Raw genomic sequence first — 19,607 nt, forward strand, 5'->3', positions numbered from 1 at the left:
CTGTCACTAGTGCTCTGAAACAAATCAAGCTCATACAAAGAGTGAATCAACCTAGCTTGGCCTGTGGTGTGAATTTGATACTTGGATTCTCTGAAAATCTAATTTGAGGATTCCACAACCCTTTACTTTAGCCCCTTGAACTTTGGCAAAATAAGGTCAATGTGGCATCATTTTGAACAGCAATTCCAACCTTTAGTGTACTTTTCAATGATGTAATTGATTTTGCTGGTCAAGGGTAATATAATCACACGAGGAAGAAATCCTAATCAAGAATGGTGGCCAACATCATGACTTGTAAAATCAATCTTATTTCAATGAGGTGACAGCCATTTGCAGACAAGCATATTGACAGGCAGCAGTCAAGGGTTTAAGAATTTAATGCGATGTCCCAGAATCACCAGGAGAAAAGACTAAAAGATTTCAACCTACCTGATTAAAAGACCTTCAGGATTTTGTACACATTCACACACATTCATTCCATTGATAAACTGGACTAATTCCAATGGTAAACCAGATCAAACAAATGAATATATTACAATGTTTTGGAAAGTGTAACACTGTCACTTATGCTGGTACCCAACAGTGCATTTCCTGTGGAAATCAATTCAAACTAGATTAATCTCTGCTCAAACCACAAAATGACAAAGAAAAAAACCCAACACAACAAATTATCAGAAATGATGAATTCCTTTTTTTTCTAAATCGTCTTAATAAAAAATAATTTACAAGTCTATTTTCACACATCATGATTATCTTTCTCCCTTTCTCAAAGGCTGAAAAATACAAACCACAGTGTTTGATAATAATGAATGTCCCTCTTTCTCTCATACCCAGTTGCAGGGATTCTCACACACACGAGTAAATTTATCAAAGTTGGCATGAAATTTTACAGCATAAGAAACATTTCTCTTTCCTTCCCTGTCGTGCACATGCACACAAGAACTGAAAAAGTTTAACAGATGCTTGAAAACAGTAAATTTCCCCTTTCTCACATGTCAGTTGCAGGAATTCATCCCCCCTCCCCCAAAACACACACACACACATTCAGACACACATATAAGCATGCATGCACACACACACTATAAATGGCAGACACATCATTTCCCATCTTTTTTTTGAGGACTCTCTTCTTCCTTGTCTAGCTCCTCCAGAACAAATGTCCTTTTCTTGCCTCTCCTCTGGTCATTAAAGGGTGTGAGCAGGTCAGAAATGCTTGGACCAAAATGATTAGCACAGCTGCCATTGTCCTTTTCATCACCATCTTCATCACTTTCTTCTTCACTGTATTTGCTCGTGTCACTGTCATCAGACTCCAGGTTTGGAACCAAGGCCAGATCCTGTTGGAAAACAATAGTGTGCATTTATCATTGACACACAAGAATAATAATAATTAGGAAAAACAGACAACCACAGAATATCTTTTACTTTTTATAAAGTCACAGTCAACAGTTGCCTCATCAAGAACTTTCAAAACGCTGTGCATTTGGGGATCTCTTAACACTACCTCTGAAAATTCAATCACATCGTTTCAGAGAAACAGACTACCTGGTTAATTATGTTAAAAGCATAACTCTGCATGGGTGTGTGTGTGTAGTGGTAGTAGCAGTAATAGGAAATTTTCTATCTAAAATTACGTTTAAATAACATACTTACCGTGACCCAACTAGTGCAGACTCCGGCAGGGGTCTGACATTCCTGTCCTGTGCAAACTATCCGCCCATGCGGAGCAGACGAAACTACGGCCGATAACCTCCCGGAAGTAGGTAACCTCCCCTTTGTCCCGCTGGTTATCGCCCTCTTTTGACGGCAATATGCCATCACCAGCGCAGCAAGCAGGAAGAACAGGAAGCGGGGAGGACGGGAGGGTCTTAAATTTGGGTCACGGTAAGTATGTTATTTAAACGTAATTTTAGATAGAAAATTTCCTTTTAATTACACATACTTAACCGTGACCCAACTAGTGCAGAATAGCACGACAAGGTGGAGGGCTCGCCTGTTCTACTGTCTGTGAGCTGTGATGGTCTGTTGTGCAGCTACCACAGAAGCGATGGCTCTTGCGCCATCAACCCGCAGGCGTGCGACATCTCTCTGGTAGAAGTCGATGAGCCATTATCCCTTAGGCGATAGGTGTCCCTCAAGTAGAATTTGACGAAAGTAGAGTGTACTGTGTCGCCTAAGGACATTAGTGCGGGTAAAGAAGACAGAGGTCCACAGCTGTATTGTGGGGGAGGTCTGTGGACCACAGCTGAGCAGATGAGCGCGGATGAGCGTCAATGCAAGGAGGTGCGCATGTGGTTTGATCTGATGATTCCACAACGGATGTGGGCCGATAGTGGAAGTGGTTTTTGTGTTTGAAGGAAACTGTGGCACGAGACAGAGGTAGGTCACCGTGTTGGGCCTGCCTCAGGCATGACAGCCAGATCTGTGGAGCTCCTCCATGCGAGCTGACAGGCGATGGGCACTCCCCCGCCCCTGCCCCCCCCCCCCCCCCCTTTTTTGACGTTGTCAAAAAATGACAGCACTGGTATGTTGCCTATGCATAGGATGGCAGACATTTGGCAACAAAAGACTTGATGTCCCTGGTGTCTCTGGGACAGGGTTGTGTAATTGCCCAGGTAGGTACCATCACAAAGGGGCATACGGAAGGCTTGGTGGCTTCTCTGCCTGAGTGTGGCCTGTTGGAGTAACCTGCAGAAGGTTGTCCGCAGTCAATGGCTGGGTTGGATCAGGCTGTGGAAGTGCATTTCATGTGCCCACAGGTCACTGAGTCTCATTCAGTGATGGAATTCCCAAATGGAAGAGGGTTTCCATGGGGAAAATTTTGCTGAAGGTTTTTTAGTGAGAAAGGGGACCGGATCCAAGACAGGCCTCTGGCTGTGTGTGGTGCGCACTGAGTCTGGGATGGAGCGGGGCGGGGCAGGGAGGTAAGTGGCTCAAGATGTGTTGTACTGGCTATTGACATCAAGGCACTGATCTGACATACGTTTTTAGTATGGCCAGTGGTTTCTTAATTGCAAAGGGAAATCATTTGCAGCTTAGTCTTTCATGAATGACTATGTCTCTCAGACTAGAAGTCAAATTGCACTGGGACTTAGTGCTGTAGCCTTAGGCCTAAGTAGCCTTTGGGAACCTTCCCAATTATGAGTCCTAAGGCCCTCTTGATTGAGGGACCGGGGATGCAACTTGGGCAAAACACTCTCTACTATAAATTGTATAATCGAATTCCAGCCCGAATAGACTGGACAGCAGATGCCTCCTCTGCTTTTCTGATGGAGACTGTCGTACTCGACTGATTATCATATACTGTTCCTAGGAGGACACCAATCAGCATGGGTAAACCAGGAAACAGCTGCTGTGTGCTTCAGGAACGAAGGTGTTCACCATGCAGATTATGTTGCAATGTAAGGAAGCCGGAAAGAGTTGACGGGGTCTTGTGGTGCAACCGTGTGTCAGAAAGACATGGTGCTTGCTTCCGAAGTGACAACAAAGTCATCCTCTGACAGTCCCTTGACCGAAGGCTGGGGCTCCATGATGGGATAGCCTGCCTATGCTAGCAACCTCTGGAAGTGTCTCATTGGAAAGACAGTGCTTGAGGAGGAATGGCCATCTGTAACCACAGCAGTGGTTGTGTGTAGAGGCCGAAAGGATCGGGCAGGGAAGACTAAGTGCAGAAAGTGCTTTCGAACGCCAATTGTTTGAGACGTTGATGCTGGATTTGTGTTCAAGCAAGGTGATGGGGTGAACTGATGTGCTTGAATGCGGCATCTGCCGTGCTGGTATGAGTGGGCAGAAAGGTACACCCCTGTGGCTAATGGACGGTTCGTTGTGCTTTGTGGGACGCATCCGTCCTCGTCAATATGCCTTTCTCCCAAATGTAGAGGAAAACAATTATGACCCAGGCCTTCTGCTACTAGAGAGGAGTAGAAGAGATGGGCTGAGGGTGATTGTCTCCTGCCCAGTGGGCAGTTTTTGGGTCCGCTAAAACTTGTAAGGCAAGATAGACACCTCTTCATGGGAAGGCTGGCTAGGATGTAGGGCCTGTGTGGAGCTTTTGTCACAATCACAGTGGTGCAAACCAAGGGTTGTTGTAGGCAAGGGGAGAAAGAAGGGATGCCTTACAAACTTGGAAGGAATGAAAGGCATGTGTGTCCAGAGTGGCACCTCTAAGTTGGACTGCCTCACCCTTCCTTGTGCATCTCCAGCCTTATGGGTGATTGTTGCAGGCAAATGAGTTGGGTTGCCTTGTCCGTCCTTGCACCAAGAGAGGCATGCTTAGCCCTGTGGGTGTGAAGGGGGTATGTGTGGATCCCTAAGGACCAGCCACTATTGAAATGTGAAGGAGCATACATTCAGGCGTGAATGAGGCTATTATTATTTTATTTTATTTTTGTGAGTGCAGTCGTCCTCCAAAAGCGAGGTAGGGATGAATTTATGAAAATGAATACATATATGTGCCAAGGGAATAAAAACTTCCATCGGCTCAAGTGATGTCAGAAGTATGCCAATGACAAGAGATCGAGACACAAGAAATAAGCAGCTGTATAAGCATACGTGTAGCGTGCACCGATATACCCAAGTAAGTGGGTAAGTGTGCATAATCATCAATGGAAAGGAATCTGTCCATGCACCTACATATGAGATGTACATACGCATATGAATAAAGTGCCAGTACGTAGAGGCAGAGAGTTCTGGGCATTGTGAACAGAAGGCCGCAAATGCAAGTGTGCCTATATTGCTATGTAGGGAATCTCAATGAACAGATGTCAATGAATTGAGATAGAAATATAATTGTACATGTTAATATGAAAGTCGTCTGAACCTATCCCATAAGCACATACACATGTGTATACCGATGGATAAGTACGCATCTATACGTGAAAGCAGAAATGCGTATGAATGTAGCAATATATCTCATATATATGTATATATGTGTGTGTGTATATATATATGTATATATATATATACAGATTTTTTTTTTTTTTTTTTTTTTTTTTTTTTTTTTAAATATGTATAGATTTTTCTATATATATTTCGTGATTGTTGCTTGTGATAATAAATCAAATGGATAGAAGGGGAAATATTGTGATGCATTTCCTGTAGCCAATAGCCTGAGAAACAGCAAGAAAAGTGCAGTTGCTATGCAAAGATGTGTAAAGTCCCTGACTGGGCATGAGGACCCAATGAGAAACCGAAAGAAAACATCGTTGGTGGACAGCACGGGGGGCAGGAGTGATGTGCTGTGTCGGCGAAACTAACCACAGCTTCGAGCGCCTAGGTTACAAATGTGGAGTTGCCTCCCTTGGCGCCGAAAATCATCGAAAAGGAATGTGTCTTTAGAGCACATATCCCCCTTGTGCGACGTGTCCTCGCTGAACAGGGAGGAGTGTCATGTTGTGTGTGAGAGTCCGTGGTTCGATGCCACCGTAACCGACACAGGTGAAAACGAGCGCAAGGGGAATAATTATAATGCCCCTTAGTGCCGTGGGCATCCCAACCCGAATCGGTTGCCATCGGACGCGAGACGGTCAGGGCATGTGGCATGACGGCGTCGTAATCGAGTGTTATGGGCGTCGTGGGCGAGGGGGTGACAAGTCCGTCGGCTTGCCGTGGGATGTGCATCCCCCTGTTGCTGAACGGCGGTCCAATCTCGCGAACAGCTCCTGCGAGAGGACCGGCGTTCAGTTGTCAGTTGTGTGTTGACGGATAAAGTGATAGACAAGATCGGCCCGAGCACTGCCGAGAGGCAGGATCGAGTTATTAATACATGTAAGAATTATCTTGATATTCATTGTGAAAACTTTAAATACAAAACTCGTTTACATATTTTCTGATTTTTCAAGCACTGCGCACTCAATGTTGAAAAATGCAACAGACATACGTGGGGACTCTCTTTTTCTTCCCCACTTCAAGCGGGTAAAAGGCCTTGTCAGGCTTGCACGCCTTGATATTGATATATGATATGATATAAGAGGTACTCCAACGTGGAAGTGCCAATATTAGTCTGGGAAACAGCAGAGTTAGGCAATGGGGCAGAAGAATCCAACACTGCCTAAGTTCCAATGGGGCGTGCACGTACCTGCTCTGTGGGCGCAAGGCGCGGCACCAGAAGGCAGAGTGGTGCATAATTGCTGCAGCAAGTTTAGCGATGAGTTGCTGATTGTTTGGTTGAGTAGCCTGCTGAGACACCATTAGTGGATGGGAAACAGCAGCACTCGGCGGTGTGGCAGATGGGGTCATCACCGCATAGCTTGGTAGGACCGTGCACACACTCGCACTGAAGGCGAGGAGCAGTGCCGGTGCAAGGGAAATAACTGCGGCGGTCACCGGCAAGGGTGCCGAAGCAGGGGTTGCCTCCCTTGGATCGGGTGATCCGGACAAGGGGGGGGTGCACGCGTATGGGCAAGCATGTCCCCTAGTGGTCCACCTTCCTCCCTACACCAGGGGAGGGCATCCCTACACGCCTCGGTCGCTATTGGATCCGAGACGGTCGAGGCAAGCCGCGTGATCCGATGTCACGGCCGCCACCACGGACGCATCGCACATAGGGCCCAGTCTAACGTGCGGATCCAAGACAAGCTGCTTTTTTTTTTTTTTTTTTTTTTTTTGTCCCCCAAGGGATTGTGGCCATTCCATTGGTGCAACTGTGGGTATGGTAAAGAGATAGAGGAGATCGACTCGTACACTGCCGACTGGCAGGGCCGAGAAAACGCGGATCGCGTCGAGTGAGTTCGCGGATCGATAAAAATGACATGAAAGGTAACACTGACCTGAGTGTGTGACCACAAACCTCTAGAAGTCATCAGAGGAGGTGGCGGAGGTCTGGAGTCGACCGGAGGGAGCGGAGGAAGTGGAGAAGGCGGCGGGTTGGCGTTGTTTAGAGGGCCAGGAGTAGAGGGCCCAGAGTGTCAGCGAATCGATTGCGATCGCGCTTTAATTTTAGCACGAATCCCCAATCGAGCTACATAATTATGTGACCTGGTTGGAGACATAATTTGACCACAAACAAGAACGCCAGAGAATCGACAGACAGACAGAAAATACGAAAAAACTTAGCCGTATGAAGAGCACAGGTACAGGAGTCATGATGGCTGCCGGAAAAAGAGGGCGATAACCAGCGGGACAAAGGGGAGGTTACCTACTTCCGGGAGGTTATCGGCCGTAGTTTCGTCTGCTCCGCATGGGCGGATAGTTTGCACAGGACAGGAATGTCAGACCCCTGCCGGAGTCTGCACTAGTTGGGTCACGGTTAAGTATGTGTAATTAAACTAATATTAGAGGTAGTAGTCTTCAATTGTATGTACTGCTTGCTTACTTAATCCTCTTCACACCAGCTAAAGCATAAGGCGCGAACAAATATTCTCCAGTTAATCTGGTCTTCAGCAAAACCAGCTGATTTCATTCTGTGTCTTGCCTGCTGTTTTCGTCACCTGTTCTACAGTTCTCCATGTGACTAGTGGTCTGCCTCCCTTTTCCCTGGTGGTGCCCATGTGAGGGCAGTGCAAGGATGTCTGGTTTTTTAACTTCCTCCAGCTACACATCATGTATGTTTATTTTCATTGTACTCTTGTTCTTCGCTTTCATCATCTTGGTCTTGATATCAGATTAAAAAAAAAAAAAAGGAGTGGGAAGATGTGGAAGGTGGTCAGGAAGGGATAAGGGAAGTGTGCATACATGTATATATGCATGTTTAACACAATGTTTGTCCAAGTATCTGCAGAAACATAAAATTTTGTCTATTTTCGTTTCCACCCATCTGCTAAACTAGCCACCCCCTCTCCCTCATCCGATAATGCCACATATAAACAAGCCATGCAAAGACTGACAGATAAATTAATAAGCCCAGCCCAATACATTCCTAATTATTACGCACCATTTCTATGACAGGTCCATCATAATCAGCACTGACGTTCTCAATATCAAGCTCCTCTTGAGGCATGTTTTTCAGTTGCTCATTGGCAGTCTTTAGCTTGGGCAGAAACGCTTTCACTTGCCTCAAAACTGGAAAAATGAGAAAGGGTTATCTATATATATTATATATATATTCATCAAGGGGAGAGGGCAAGGGAAGAGGGAGAGAGACACACATAGAGACTGAGAAAATATGTGTACATCATACATATATGTATGTTTATGTGTACATACTGTTGGTGTTACTGAAAACCTGCAGCTTACTTGTTGCCCTCTAGAGATGTTGCCAGATGGATGGCTCAGTCCTTAAAGAATAAACATCCACAAGGCCATGCAATGTGGAGTGGTGGCTTTGTGGTAATGCTTCTGCCTTGGAAGTGAGAGAATCAGAGTGCACAGGTCTGAGTCTCACTCTCGGCAGTATATTCTCCACCTCCACTGGGCCTTGAGTGGTGGCCTGGATGCTAGTCATTCAGATGAGATGATAAAACCAAGGTCCTAAGCATAGCATGCACTTTGCACACATAAAAGAACCCAAAGCACAAAAAAAAGAAAAAAGAAAAAAAAAGGTCGTTTCTGGCAACATTTTGTAGAAAGAATGTTTTGATAAGAAAAACAAGACCCCCCCCTCCCCTCAAAAAAAAGGAGAAAAAAAAAAGGTGGCACTGCACTTAGCAGCATGCTCTTCCAAGGTACAGCAGCCTAAATTTCACACAGAAAAGTATGTTGTGAAGAAAAGTAATACACAGAATACAATACAATACAATACAATACAATGTACAAAGCCATGCAATGTTCTACGCAACACACAGTCCTTGTCCTCTTTGTTTTGGCTGCTCCAGCTTCGGTGGGTTCACCATCTCAAAAGCAATGGAGATGGTCTTGTGGGTCATCAAGTTCAGTTGAGGAAGATACCAGACCAGTAATGCACAGCTCGTGACTGCATGGATTAAAGAGCATTGTCCAAAGGAATGGCCAGTTTGTAAAGACTTGTGTTACTGTTAGATACACCTGAGAGTTCTGCAGGTGAAAACACTGGATGTGGTGGCTGTAGTGTTCATACATGGCACCTGCAAGCTATTGGGAAAGCCAGTAGTAAATGACATAGATACTCCGGAAGTGATGAAAAAAGATGGTGGAATAAACAGACTGAAGCTGACCAGTTCTGTCTTATCATTTGTATTCAAAATAACAGTTAAACACAGCAGTTGGTGATTTTAAAGTTTATAAATCCATGCACCAATAGTAGAAGGCGCAGAAGGGCAAGTAAATCAACCGATTCCGATCCATGTGCCCCAGTACAGCTGTTCGATCCCCATGGTGACGCCACCATCATCCATCAAAGGTGGAAGAGATGAAGCCTAAGCTTTGAATTGTTCGCAAAGGCATCAGGATGCCCATGCCCACAGCAGAAAAGATAATTGCTGCTTCAAATTTCAATGCATCTGTCCTGAAACATTTGATTCTGAGCCTGCAACTTACAATGAAGCAAAAACAGCAATGACCAATTATTTTTCTGCGAAGCTTTGAACTGTCTGCAAAGGCATCAGGATGTCCAAGCCCACAGTAGAAAAAATAACTGCTGCTTCAATGCATCTGTACTGAAACATTTTCAATTTTGAGCCTGCATTTAAAATGAGGCAAAAACAGTGATGACCAATTACTTCTAACCAGCTAAGAATGTGGCATATCAGCAACATTTATTCAGGCAAACAAAACCCTGAGGGTGAGTTAGTTGCCCAGTATGTGACCAGACTTCATCTACTTGCACAAGACTGTGACTGGTGTTAATGCTGATGATTTCATGAAATGTCTGTCCCCTTGGTGCATTGCTCATTTGCTGGCCTAAAAGACTGAATGACTCTCAATAAGCTGCAACTAAATGACGATAAGACTGAATTTATGATAGCCTGTCTAAAGAAGTTTCTTCAACATCCTTCCTTTCCACTCTGTTCTGATCAACAGAACACCTGTTTCACTTTCTCCTTCTGTTTGCAGTCTTGGTGTAATCCTAGACCAGTCTCCTTCCAACAGCACATTTCAAATATCTGTAAAGTTGCCTCTGTAGAACTGCGTAGAATCAGTTCTATCTGCCACTATCTCTCAACCGATGCAACCAAGACACTTGTATGCACTCCGGTTCTCTCGACTTCTCAGGATACCTCACGTCAGAAGTAAGACCTATGGACACAGATCTTTTTCTTTTCAATCGCCAAAGACATGGAACAAGCTCCCTGATAACCTCCGTCATCCTGATTCGCTTGCATCTTTTAAATTTTGTCTCAAAACTCACCTTTTCCCTCAGCAATAAGTTATGGCAGGTCCACTTTATTTGTGTTAGCTGTGCTTGACTATGTTTGTTTACACATGTATGTGTACATAACTACATGCATGTATATGATCATGTATTTGCGTGCGTGTGTGCGTGTGTGTGTGTGTGCGCCACAGCTGTCCAAGTTCTAAACAGAACCGCACACTTACCCGACAGCGCGCTCCCGCGGACAGCACTGATAGTGCCAGATCCATAAACTCGTTCGGCCGCTGTGCCCGCCTAACCCTCCTCTGACCCTTCTTTGCCTTATATTAAAACGCGGCAATTTCCCATGCCTTGTGGGTGGGCTTGTGAGCATATGTGAGATTCTGTGGCATTAAAGTTTGTACTGTCGGATAGTTCAGACATTTCTCTTTCTGGTGAAGGTAGTACCTTTCTCCATTGGAACCGGTCTTTTAATATCGCAGTATTTATTTGTGAGAACTGTTTGCTGCCAACTGTGACTGGCAGAGGTGTATTTTTCACAGCAGAAATTCGTGAGTAGGGTTTCCTTCACCTCCTCTTCTCTCTCATTTTCTTTCTTTCCTTCCATATTTCGTTCTGTTTTCTTCCCTCTCTTTCTTTTGCTTACTCTTTGTTTTTCTTAGTTCATCACCCTCTCATATCTTTTTTCTCTCTTTTTTTGTACTTTTTCATTCAGTAGTCATTCATTCATTCTCTGTCTCTCACCAGAGGACCAGAATCTGCCATCCTTTCTGTTTCTTTCTTATTTCTTCCATTCTTCTTTCTGTTTCTTTCAACACGTGCTGTCCACTTATATCCTGCTCTCTCTCTCTCTCTCTCTCTCATCACTCATTCTTCGCACCGCATCTCTCGTCTTGCATTTATTCATTTCACTCTCTCTCTCTCTCTTTGTCCGAATTAAAGAAATCATTCTCTCTCTCTCTCTCTGGATTATTAAATAAAGTGTTCTCTTTCTCTATCTCTTTATCTGAATTAAAGAAATCATTCTCTCTCTCTCTCTGTGGATTATTAAATAAATCATTCTCTCTATCTCTTTATCTGAATTAAAGAAATCGTTCTCTCTCTCCATCCCTGTGTCACTCTACTCTCTCCACCTTTTTCTCTATCTCTCTCTTTGCCTCCTCTTATCGTTCTCGCTCTCCCTCTAGTCACCCCTCTCTCTTTACCTTGTCTCTTCTCTTATCCACATCTCTCTTTCTCTCCCCCCACCCCCCTCTCTGTGTGTCTCACTCACTCTCTCCGCCCCCCTCTCTCTCTCTGTTCTCTTATCCTCATCTCTCTTTGCCTCATTCACTCTCTCTCCTTGACCACGTTAACTGTTAGGCAATTTATGAAGTGGACAATTGATTAGGACTTTTTGATAATGTGTCAGTCCTTTCTTCTGACAGAATAATCAGTTTAGTGATTACTGCCAATGACTGAATGTTGATGACCACCACTTTCACAAACCAGTCAGGAGACACGGATTTTTTTCTTCAAAATACTAAGTAACTAAGGCTGCCATCCAGATATGTATCGTGACTGTTATTCGCTTCCATGTGTGTGATTGACTGAATCAGTGTGTGTCAGTGGAGTACTTGCACAAGCTACAATAATTGAATCCTTTGACATGCTACAGCTTCTCCCAGACTTTCCAATGGTCAACACAGGTTAGTGAGCAACATGCCATTGTATTATACTGTGCTCGGAATGCATTTTGCGTGTTGTGCTAACTCTGTGAAATTAGATATAGTGTGTTCAAAATGTGTCAGAATGCATGTGTTAACAAAATGGTGATAAGCATGCCTACTTTTTCGAACAGGTATCCTGAGAAAAATAATTGGATGTTCATATTTGAGTTTCCTATCATTTTGAAGCTAAGACTGTATTCTTTAATACCGCACTGTTAATAAAACAATTGCAGTGACAAGCAATGTGTTATCAGATGTTAAAGAAGATGTGTTGTTTTCTCTCTGTGGCCACTGCCATCGCTCGGCACAGCACACACCGCTCTGCTCTTTCTCCCTCCCAACAGCTGGTAACAGCTAGAGGCGCAACATGGAAGAGCACCCATGGCACTTAGTGCTGCTATCTCTTCCAGGCCACAGTTCTAACCATCCCGGCTGCTGCGTGTTATTTTTAATCGGTGCCTTTCCTTCCCGAGTTACGCGGGGTCAAGTTCGCTGCTGCGATGAACTTAAAGTTAAGCTGAACACGTGTGGTGAGCGCGCGGACATTTGTTTATGTATGTTTGTGTTTGTGCATGCCTATGTGTTGAGGGTAGCTGTTAGGTACACATGTATGTTAAAATGTATGTATGCACTCTGTGTGTGTGTGTGTGTGTGTGTGTGTGTGTGTGTGTTTAGTCACATTTTGGTGTGTGTATGTAACACTGATGTAATGTGTTATTACAAAAAAACAAAAGTGTTTTTGTAAAGCACCTGGAGCAGATTTCTGGATTGTGTGCTATATAAGTATCCATTATTATTATTATTAAGATGCCGAGGTAGCTACAATTATACCTTCCAGACGGACACAAATATGAGAATTGACTGAACTATCTGCCACAACAGTCAATGCATCACAACTGACCTCAAGCATTATCCTGCAGTCACTGTGGAGCAAAAGTACATGCTGGCTCTGAGTGTAGTTGTTCAAAGAATGTTATTTGTTACAAATATAACAAGAGAGGTCATTTTACATCAGTCTGCTGTTCCAAAACAGGCAAGAAACCGTCAACCAGCAGCAAGTCTTCTCACACAGTTCGCTGCATAGTGAACAACAATGATATTGTTGACACAGCACCTCATGACACCACATCAGATGATGAATATGCATTCACAGCAGACCATGAAGATGGTGCTGTGAAACTGCTCATCAAAGAAGAGCCTGTGGTGTTGATTGTGGACTCAGGTGCTTCCTGCTCTAGGACTCACTCCAGGATGTCTGTCAAACATTATTGCCACTTGATGCCCAAGATGGTATAAAGGCACTGCAAATGAAAGTGCCTAGGAGTTGCACTCGTTTTCAATACAAAACCCAAGCTTCTGATCCATGCAGAAGAGCAGTGAGAACAACAGCTCTTTACACAAAGGATTTTGTTGACAAGCACAGCAAGTGGTTGTTCCAGACATGCTTCTGCAGACAGCCAAAGGAGCTACTGGCTTTGGCAAGGTGGTTGTAGACGTCATTGGATGCTGTGGCATCACAGGAGATGACACTCCCCAGGCCTGTGAAGTGCTCAACTGTGTTCAGCATTGATCTGTCAATGCTGATGTGTGCAGCCTGAGGGCTCTGTGGATGACCCAACTGCAGAGACAATCTGTCCAACTATATGATGTAAAACTTCAATGTGTGAGATGGCACGACACCCTCCATTTAGGTACTCCCTATACACTTCACTATATCAAACACCTACCTCTAAAGATGAACCAACCAGGTGCCCATCAGTGAGATCAGGAGGAGGAAATGAAGCAGGCCTGCAGAAGAAGCACAGAGGATGAGATGAAGGCAGGCGGATGGACATGTACCTGGCTGAAGAGGACAGCCCAAAACCGAGTCCCCTGGAGGAGTGCTGTTGCAGCCCTATGCTCCACAAGGAGTCAAGAGGCACAAGTAAAGTACTGAAGTAAGTATCCACTTCAGCTAAAGTGGCTTTTTTGTACGAAGGTAACAGGATGTTTGTTTTAATCATTTCCCTGTTGCGCCAAACATCCAACACATTCACAATGAGCTTATGATGGGTCCATTTTTGACTTGCAGAAATCCTATTTCATTCAGTGACTATCGAGTTCTGGATTGAACGTTAAACGCTGCTTTCTCATCAGCCTGGCTCCATAGACCTGACCGTAGATTCCTCTTCCAATCTCTTGTCACACCCCTTTGATGCTGATTTGACGCAGGTATAAATAGCCCTGCCATAACAGTAATAACAAACAGAGCCTTGGTGCACATCCAAACTTACAACCATGATGTGGAAAGATGGCTTTGAAAAGCCATTTAAAAAAGAAAGAAAAAAACTCAGAGCAACATAAGAGTTGTCCCTGGCAAATTTCTGCAGAAAACTTTGACAGTGTTAACAAATATCATCGCACTGTTGCAGACTGAATAAAATAAAAAAAAATGAGTATGGCTGCAGTGAGGCAATGTGCTCTCCACAGGGAAAGCAGACAGAATATCATGCAGAGAAATTTATTTGTTGTGACAAAAAAGCAAGAAAAAGATTGTTCCAAGAAAAGCTGCATATCACAGTTGAGGAACAGAACCTCCAAGGAGTTGACAACTTTGTACTTGGGCAGCACCCTCAGAGACAGTCAACACTAAGACCAGCATTGACAAAAAGATTGCCAAAGTCTACCAGTTGTAAAGTGTCTGGTTTCTGGACTCTACAAACTATTGAGAGAGGAGTGCTGGCCCCATCTTCTCACACAGCCTGAATAAGCATCATCAGATGCAGATTTTTCTATCTGTTTTAGCTCTCTGTCTCCTCTCTCCCCACGAAAATAAACCTTATTCTATTTCATATCACCAAATGATCAAATCTTACCACATAATTACAAATCAAGAATTAAAGTGAATGGTACACAGTGAAAAGCATACCTGAACTTGGAGGTGGAAAACTTGGCTTTTCAAAGCCATCTTTCTTCTTGCCAACAATCTGCAGTTTCTGCTCCAGTAAAGTCCCTGTAGAATCATGTTAGCAGCTGTGTATATGTTATATGTATATGCAAGAAAGAAACATCTGTGCCTGATACTGTTATACCTCTTTTTCCTCTTATGCATTAAGTTAATATGGTGTTTTGTATTGTACTGTTTAGTAATATTAAGTTTTGTGCATTGTAAACAAAAATTGAATGAATAAAAAATAATCTGAACATGAAAAAAGAAGAAGAAAAAACACAGGTGGACTCACTGGAGGTTGTGTGGGGATGGGTGGATAAGGTGGGTGTATGTATTGGGTGAAGGGGTGGAGTGTGTGTGTTGCTGTGTATGTTCTAATTTTGGTGTGAAATACCAGTTCTGTTGAGTTCAGTTATTCAAGGAAGCGGTACTGCATTTGGATAAACATATGCTAATGCTAAGCAGCTGCTTGACCAGCATATCCCAATGCGATTAGTCAAGCTTTGAGGAAAATAAAATGAAATAAAATGATATTCATAAATACATAAATGAATCAATAAATAATTACATCAATGAAATGATAAATCAAAATAGTAAATGAAAACAGAAATAAAAAAACAAAATAAAATAACTATAGATCAATAAATTATATAAAACATAAAAAAATAATACTGATATAAATAACAATAATAAAATTAATAATAATAATATCAACAATCAAATAAACATTAACAAACAAATATATGTAAATAAACATGCCCACACACACATACACGCACACACACACTCACACACATACATGCACTGATGTACACGGGCCCAACACTACACATAAAAGCAAATGAGCCCCGACACACACACACATTCCTGCGAATCGCAGCTTCCACGGCACACACACATACACACACATAAACGCACATTCCTATATTCCGTCACTCCAGCAATATCCACAACACTGACGTACACATACGCATGCGTTCCTACTTATCGCAGCTCCTATGATGCGCGCGCACACACACACACATGCACTCGCTAAGAGTAAGAGCTTTCCTGACATATACGTACACACATACATGCTACCGATTAGCCACAAGAGGGGTAGGAAAAGATCTTTGATGCTATGAATCTGTTGTCCAGCGTATTGCTCAGTCTAATGTATTTGGGAAAGCCCTGGGAGACTGTTCTGTTATGAAGAAATTTGTGCAATGTTGGTTTGGAAGTGATGCCAATATTCATTTGATTTGTAAAGGATCAAGCTCTTCCTTTCAAGCTAGACTTTTGGCCGCTCCCTCTCTCTCTCTTACTGCAATGGTGTGATGATGTTGTACCTGTTGTTGTTTTTTTAGGAACTCTTTTACTTTTCTTAGGATTTCAGATTTTCCCAGATGTAGACAGCTAATTGTTGTTGCACTACCTGCAAGCCTGTCAGCTTGCTCATATCCCTTACAACCTGCATGTTCAGGGCAGTATAACCAACTAAGCTATTGAATCTGGTTGTTGTGAATTGCCTCATGCCACTCTTGGCTCCCTATTCCACTTTGTTTTTTGAAGGAGGTTCACTCAGGGTGGAATCATGGCATGCTGATTTCCAGGCATATGAATAGATTACAGCCACTGGGGTGCATGTGCCACAGCTTCAACTTCCACTGTCAGGATGGTGGGTATGACTTTGTGCATGGCATTCTCTTCCCATATTGTTTTTCTGTTTGCTTTGCAGTTAATCTCTAACCAGAATGGTCTTTTGTGACTGAGTCATCTGTGTTTCTGATGATGTCCTCTACTTTACTGTTTTCTTTAGGAGGCTGCTTTGATAAAGTCTTGTTAGCCCTAATCTGTGGTTGATCACACTGAAAACGAGTGATCAATATATCCAGAAGAGGCAGAGGTGTTCAATGCCTTGGCTGCTAATGCTATTGCCTTTAAGACTGAAATACCCATTTTGCATTTTAGAAAAGTGCTTTCAGTGTGTTTTCTGAAGGTCAGCATCCTATAGATTTGTATTCCAAAGTAGCGCTGACAGTTTTCTTGATCTGATTTCCATCAAATGTGACAGCTGGTGGTGATTTTCTCAGTTTTGTTGTGGAGAGTGCATAGCAACATTTGGGCTTCTGATTTTGGGCTTTCGCTGGACTGATGGAAAATCTTGCATCTTTGCACCATTGGGCGATATTGTTGAGTTGTTTCTGGATGGCTGCAGTTCTTTCTTTAGCATCTTTCAAAGTTTTGTAAACTAGACCATCATCTACATGAGTAAACACCTGAGCTATTCCATTGTTGTTTAAAATCTGCAAGGCCTTTCATGTAGATGCTGAAGACTACAGGAGAGAGTGGAGATGTTTGTGGCAGTGCCATGGTAAGTTTAGAGTCTACAGACATCCAATCTCTGAGATGATGGGCAACAGTTCTTTCCTGAAGCGCTGCTGTTTTCCATCTTGTTAGTGTCAAACTTCATACTTCAGTAGCAGCTCCATCAGTGCAAACTGAACTTCATTGTAAGCATCTTCCAGGTCAGCTGCAACAACTAATGTTTCTTTTTTCCTTTGAAATCCTTCATATATATATATATATATACCTCATATGTGAAAGCAGCTCCATTTTCCCATGTACACTTACCTGATATGTACTAACCTTGATTTGGAGGAAGAATATGCGTCTGTTCAAGATCCCCTGCAAGTTTCCTGGCTAATATGCGTTCTATGAGTTTTCTGGCAATATTTTGCATACTTGGGATCCAGAATCTGCTTTCCTGATGATAAGCCTTCCCTGGTTTTGGTTTTGGTTTTAAGAAGCTGTGTGTCCAATCCTCTGGCACGTCCTTTGTGGAAACTTTTATAGATTGAAAAGTTTGCTTCTGTCTTCTTCCAATAGCTCTCTGATATCCAATCCCAGTGAATGTTTCTAAACAATAATATTCTCCATATTACAACAGGGGTCAAAGGATTTACATTTACCCCTGATTTCTGTTAATGTATGCTACTCAGTGCATGTGTGTGTGTGTGTGTGTGTGTGTGTGTGTGTGTGTGTCGGGGAGGGGGGTGGAGAGAGAGATATCAAGAGGAACATTTCTTACAGGCTAATTAGGTGTGGTTCTCACGAGACACATAAGGAAGGTGTGTTTTCTTTTTTCCACCTCGCAGCAACAATGGCTAGGTTCTCATGGTACTGGTAGCCTTCAGAGCAACTTTGCTGAGAGGTAAGCATAAAATCTACTTTCTGCCTTGCGTTCATTTCATTGTGTATGCACTCCTGTCCTTTGCCACTTGTTTTCTCGCCACTAGCACACATGCGTGAGTGCGTTAAAAAACACATACCAGTTTCGGGGTAATGTCATATTTTAGCGTTCTTAATTATTGCACACATTGGTTACATTTTCATGGTAAGTGGGACCAAAAAAAAAAGCGAAATGGTGGCATGTTAGTTCAGTTACTGTGACTGAATCCACATCAAAACTGAGTAAAATAACGTATGAACTATGCGTAGAAAAGCACTGAAAAAGGGTTACAACATCAACTAATGCTAATATCATTTCATACACAAAGCACAAAAATTGCCAGAAAATAGGTTCCTTAATTTAGGATACTAAGATAGGACTATTAGTAAAATGAAAACAAGGCTTCATGATTTGAATCCCCCTCCCCCGCCCCCACCTTCCCTCCCCCCCCCCCCCCCAAAAAAAAAAGAGAAAGAAAGAAACATATATAATCCCACTATTGTATTGGACCTTTTACAATGTCCTATTTTTTGCATCCAAAATTATTGCACTTACTGGTTACATTTTCAAGGTTTGTGGGACCAAAGACGGAAAAAGCAAGACGTACGGTGGCACGTTACTTTAGTGACTAAATCCACATCAACACTGAGTACAATAACGTACAAAATACGAGTCGAAATCCACTCCATTAAAAATGGGTTACAACAGCTACAAACGGTGATATCGTTTCATACATGCGCCCAAAAAAGAGGCTCCTGAATTTAGGACGCCAAAATAGGACTCATCCACGTGGTCGGTGAACCCAAAAAGTTATACCGTTTAGTGTTGAATCACAAAAAAGACACATTTAAATTTCAATGTACCCAAAGTACAATGAATCAGTATTTATTGCTTGCGGTACAATCGCACTTTATTGCCTACCTCCAAATTTTTCTGCATACAGCAGCTGCTTTGATGTTTTCTTCGGTTCAGCTGCCATTGTTGGTGCAGTTCACAGGGGCTGTGCGTTTAAAGGTCCGACGTCACACGTGTGAAATGAGCGAAATCGCTCTTCGTGCTGTGTGATCCACTGTTGCAAAAATAGATGGATAGCTCATTGGCTCAGTCCGTGGAGAAATGTCGTCTGCTGATTGGTGGTAGTTTTTGAGCTTTACTGTGTATCCACGATGAAATTGTGTAAAATTTGCCCACAACATGCAAAACGTCGTATCTTGACTGGTTTGTGTGGTCACCGATCGTTCATTCTGTTTTTGTTTTTGTTTTTAAATAGAAATGGTTGTTAGCTTAGGAAGGTCTGCGATGTATGCCTTTGTCACGGTTTGTGTTGAGTCTGCGACACTATCACAGTATCAATTGGGCTTCCTGCGCAGCTGATTTCAGCTGCTATTTTCCATATTCATTATCTGTACCCGCTGCTTCGATGAGAGACTAGAGAGAGAAAGAGAGAGAGGGAAGGAGGGAGAGAGAGAAAACAGACAACTGAAATTCTTGATTTTCGATAATGATAGAAAAGCCCGGCATGCACAGGCGCGCTTTTTTGCATCCAGTCCACGCCCTGAAACAGGGTCGACACTGCACAACACTACATTATAC

The 19,607-nt window shown here is 43.1% G+C and overlaps 1 protein-coding gene across 2 annotated transcripts; it reads right to left on the reverse strand.

The window, feature by feature from the left end:
* Positions 1-361: 361 nt before the first annotated feature.
* Positions 362-19,062, reverse strand: LOC143284770 (uncharacterized). 2 transcript variants are annotated; one of them, XM_076591741.1, is made up of 4 exons: positions 18,936-19,062; positions 14,783-14,866; positions 7,871-7,998; positions 362-1,337 (listed from the first exon to the last, which is right to left on the reverse strand). In XM_076591741.1, exons 1-4 carry the CDS (start codon positions 18,991-18,993, stop codon positions 1,098-1,100), a joined length of 510 nt encoding a protein of 169 aa, XP_076447856.1. In that variant the 5' UTR covers positions 18,994-19,062; the 3' UTR covers positions 362-1,097. The 2 variants fall into 2 exon arrangements, with proteins under 2 accessions (XP_076447856.1, XP_076447857.1); XM_076591742.1 differs by lacking the exon at positions 14,783-14,866 and having other exon boundaries at positions 18,936-19,035.
* Positions 19,063-19,607: the final 545 nt, after the last annotated feature.

Source organism: Babylonia areolata, chromosome 8 (genome assembly GCF_041734735.1).
Source record: "Babylonia areolata isolate BAREFJ2019XMU chromosome 8, ASM4173473v1, whole genome shotgun sequence".
Taxonomy (NCBI): Eukaryota; Metazoa; Mollusca; class Gastropoda; order Neogastropoda; family Buccinidae; genus Babylonia; species Babylonia areolata.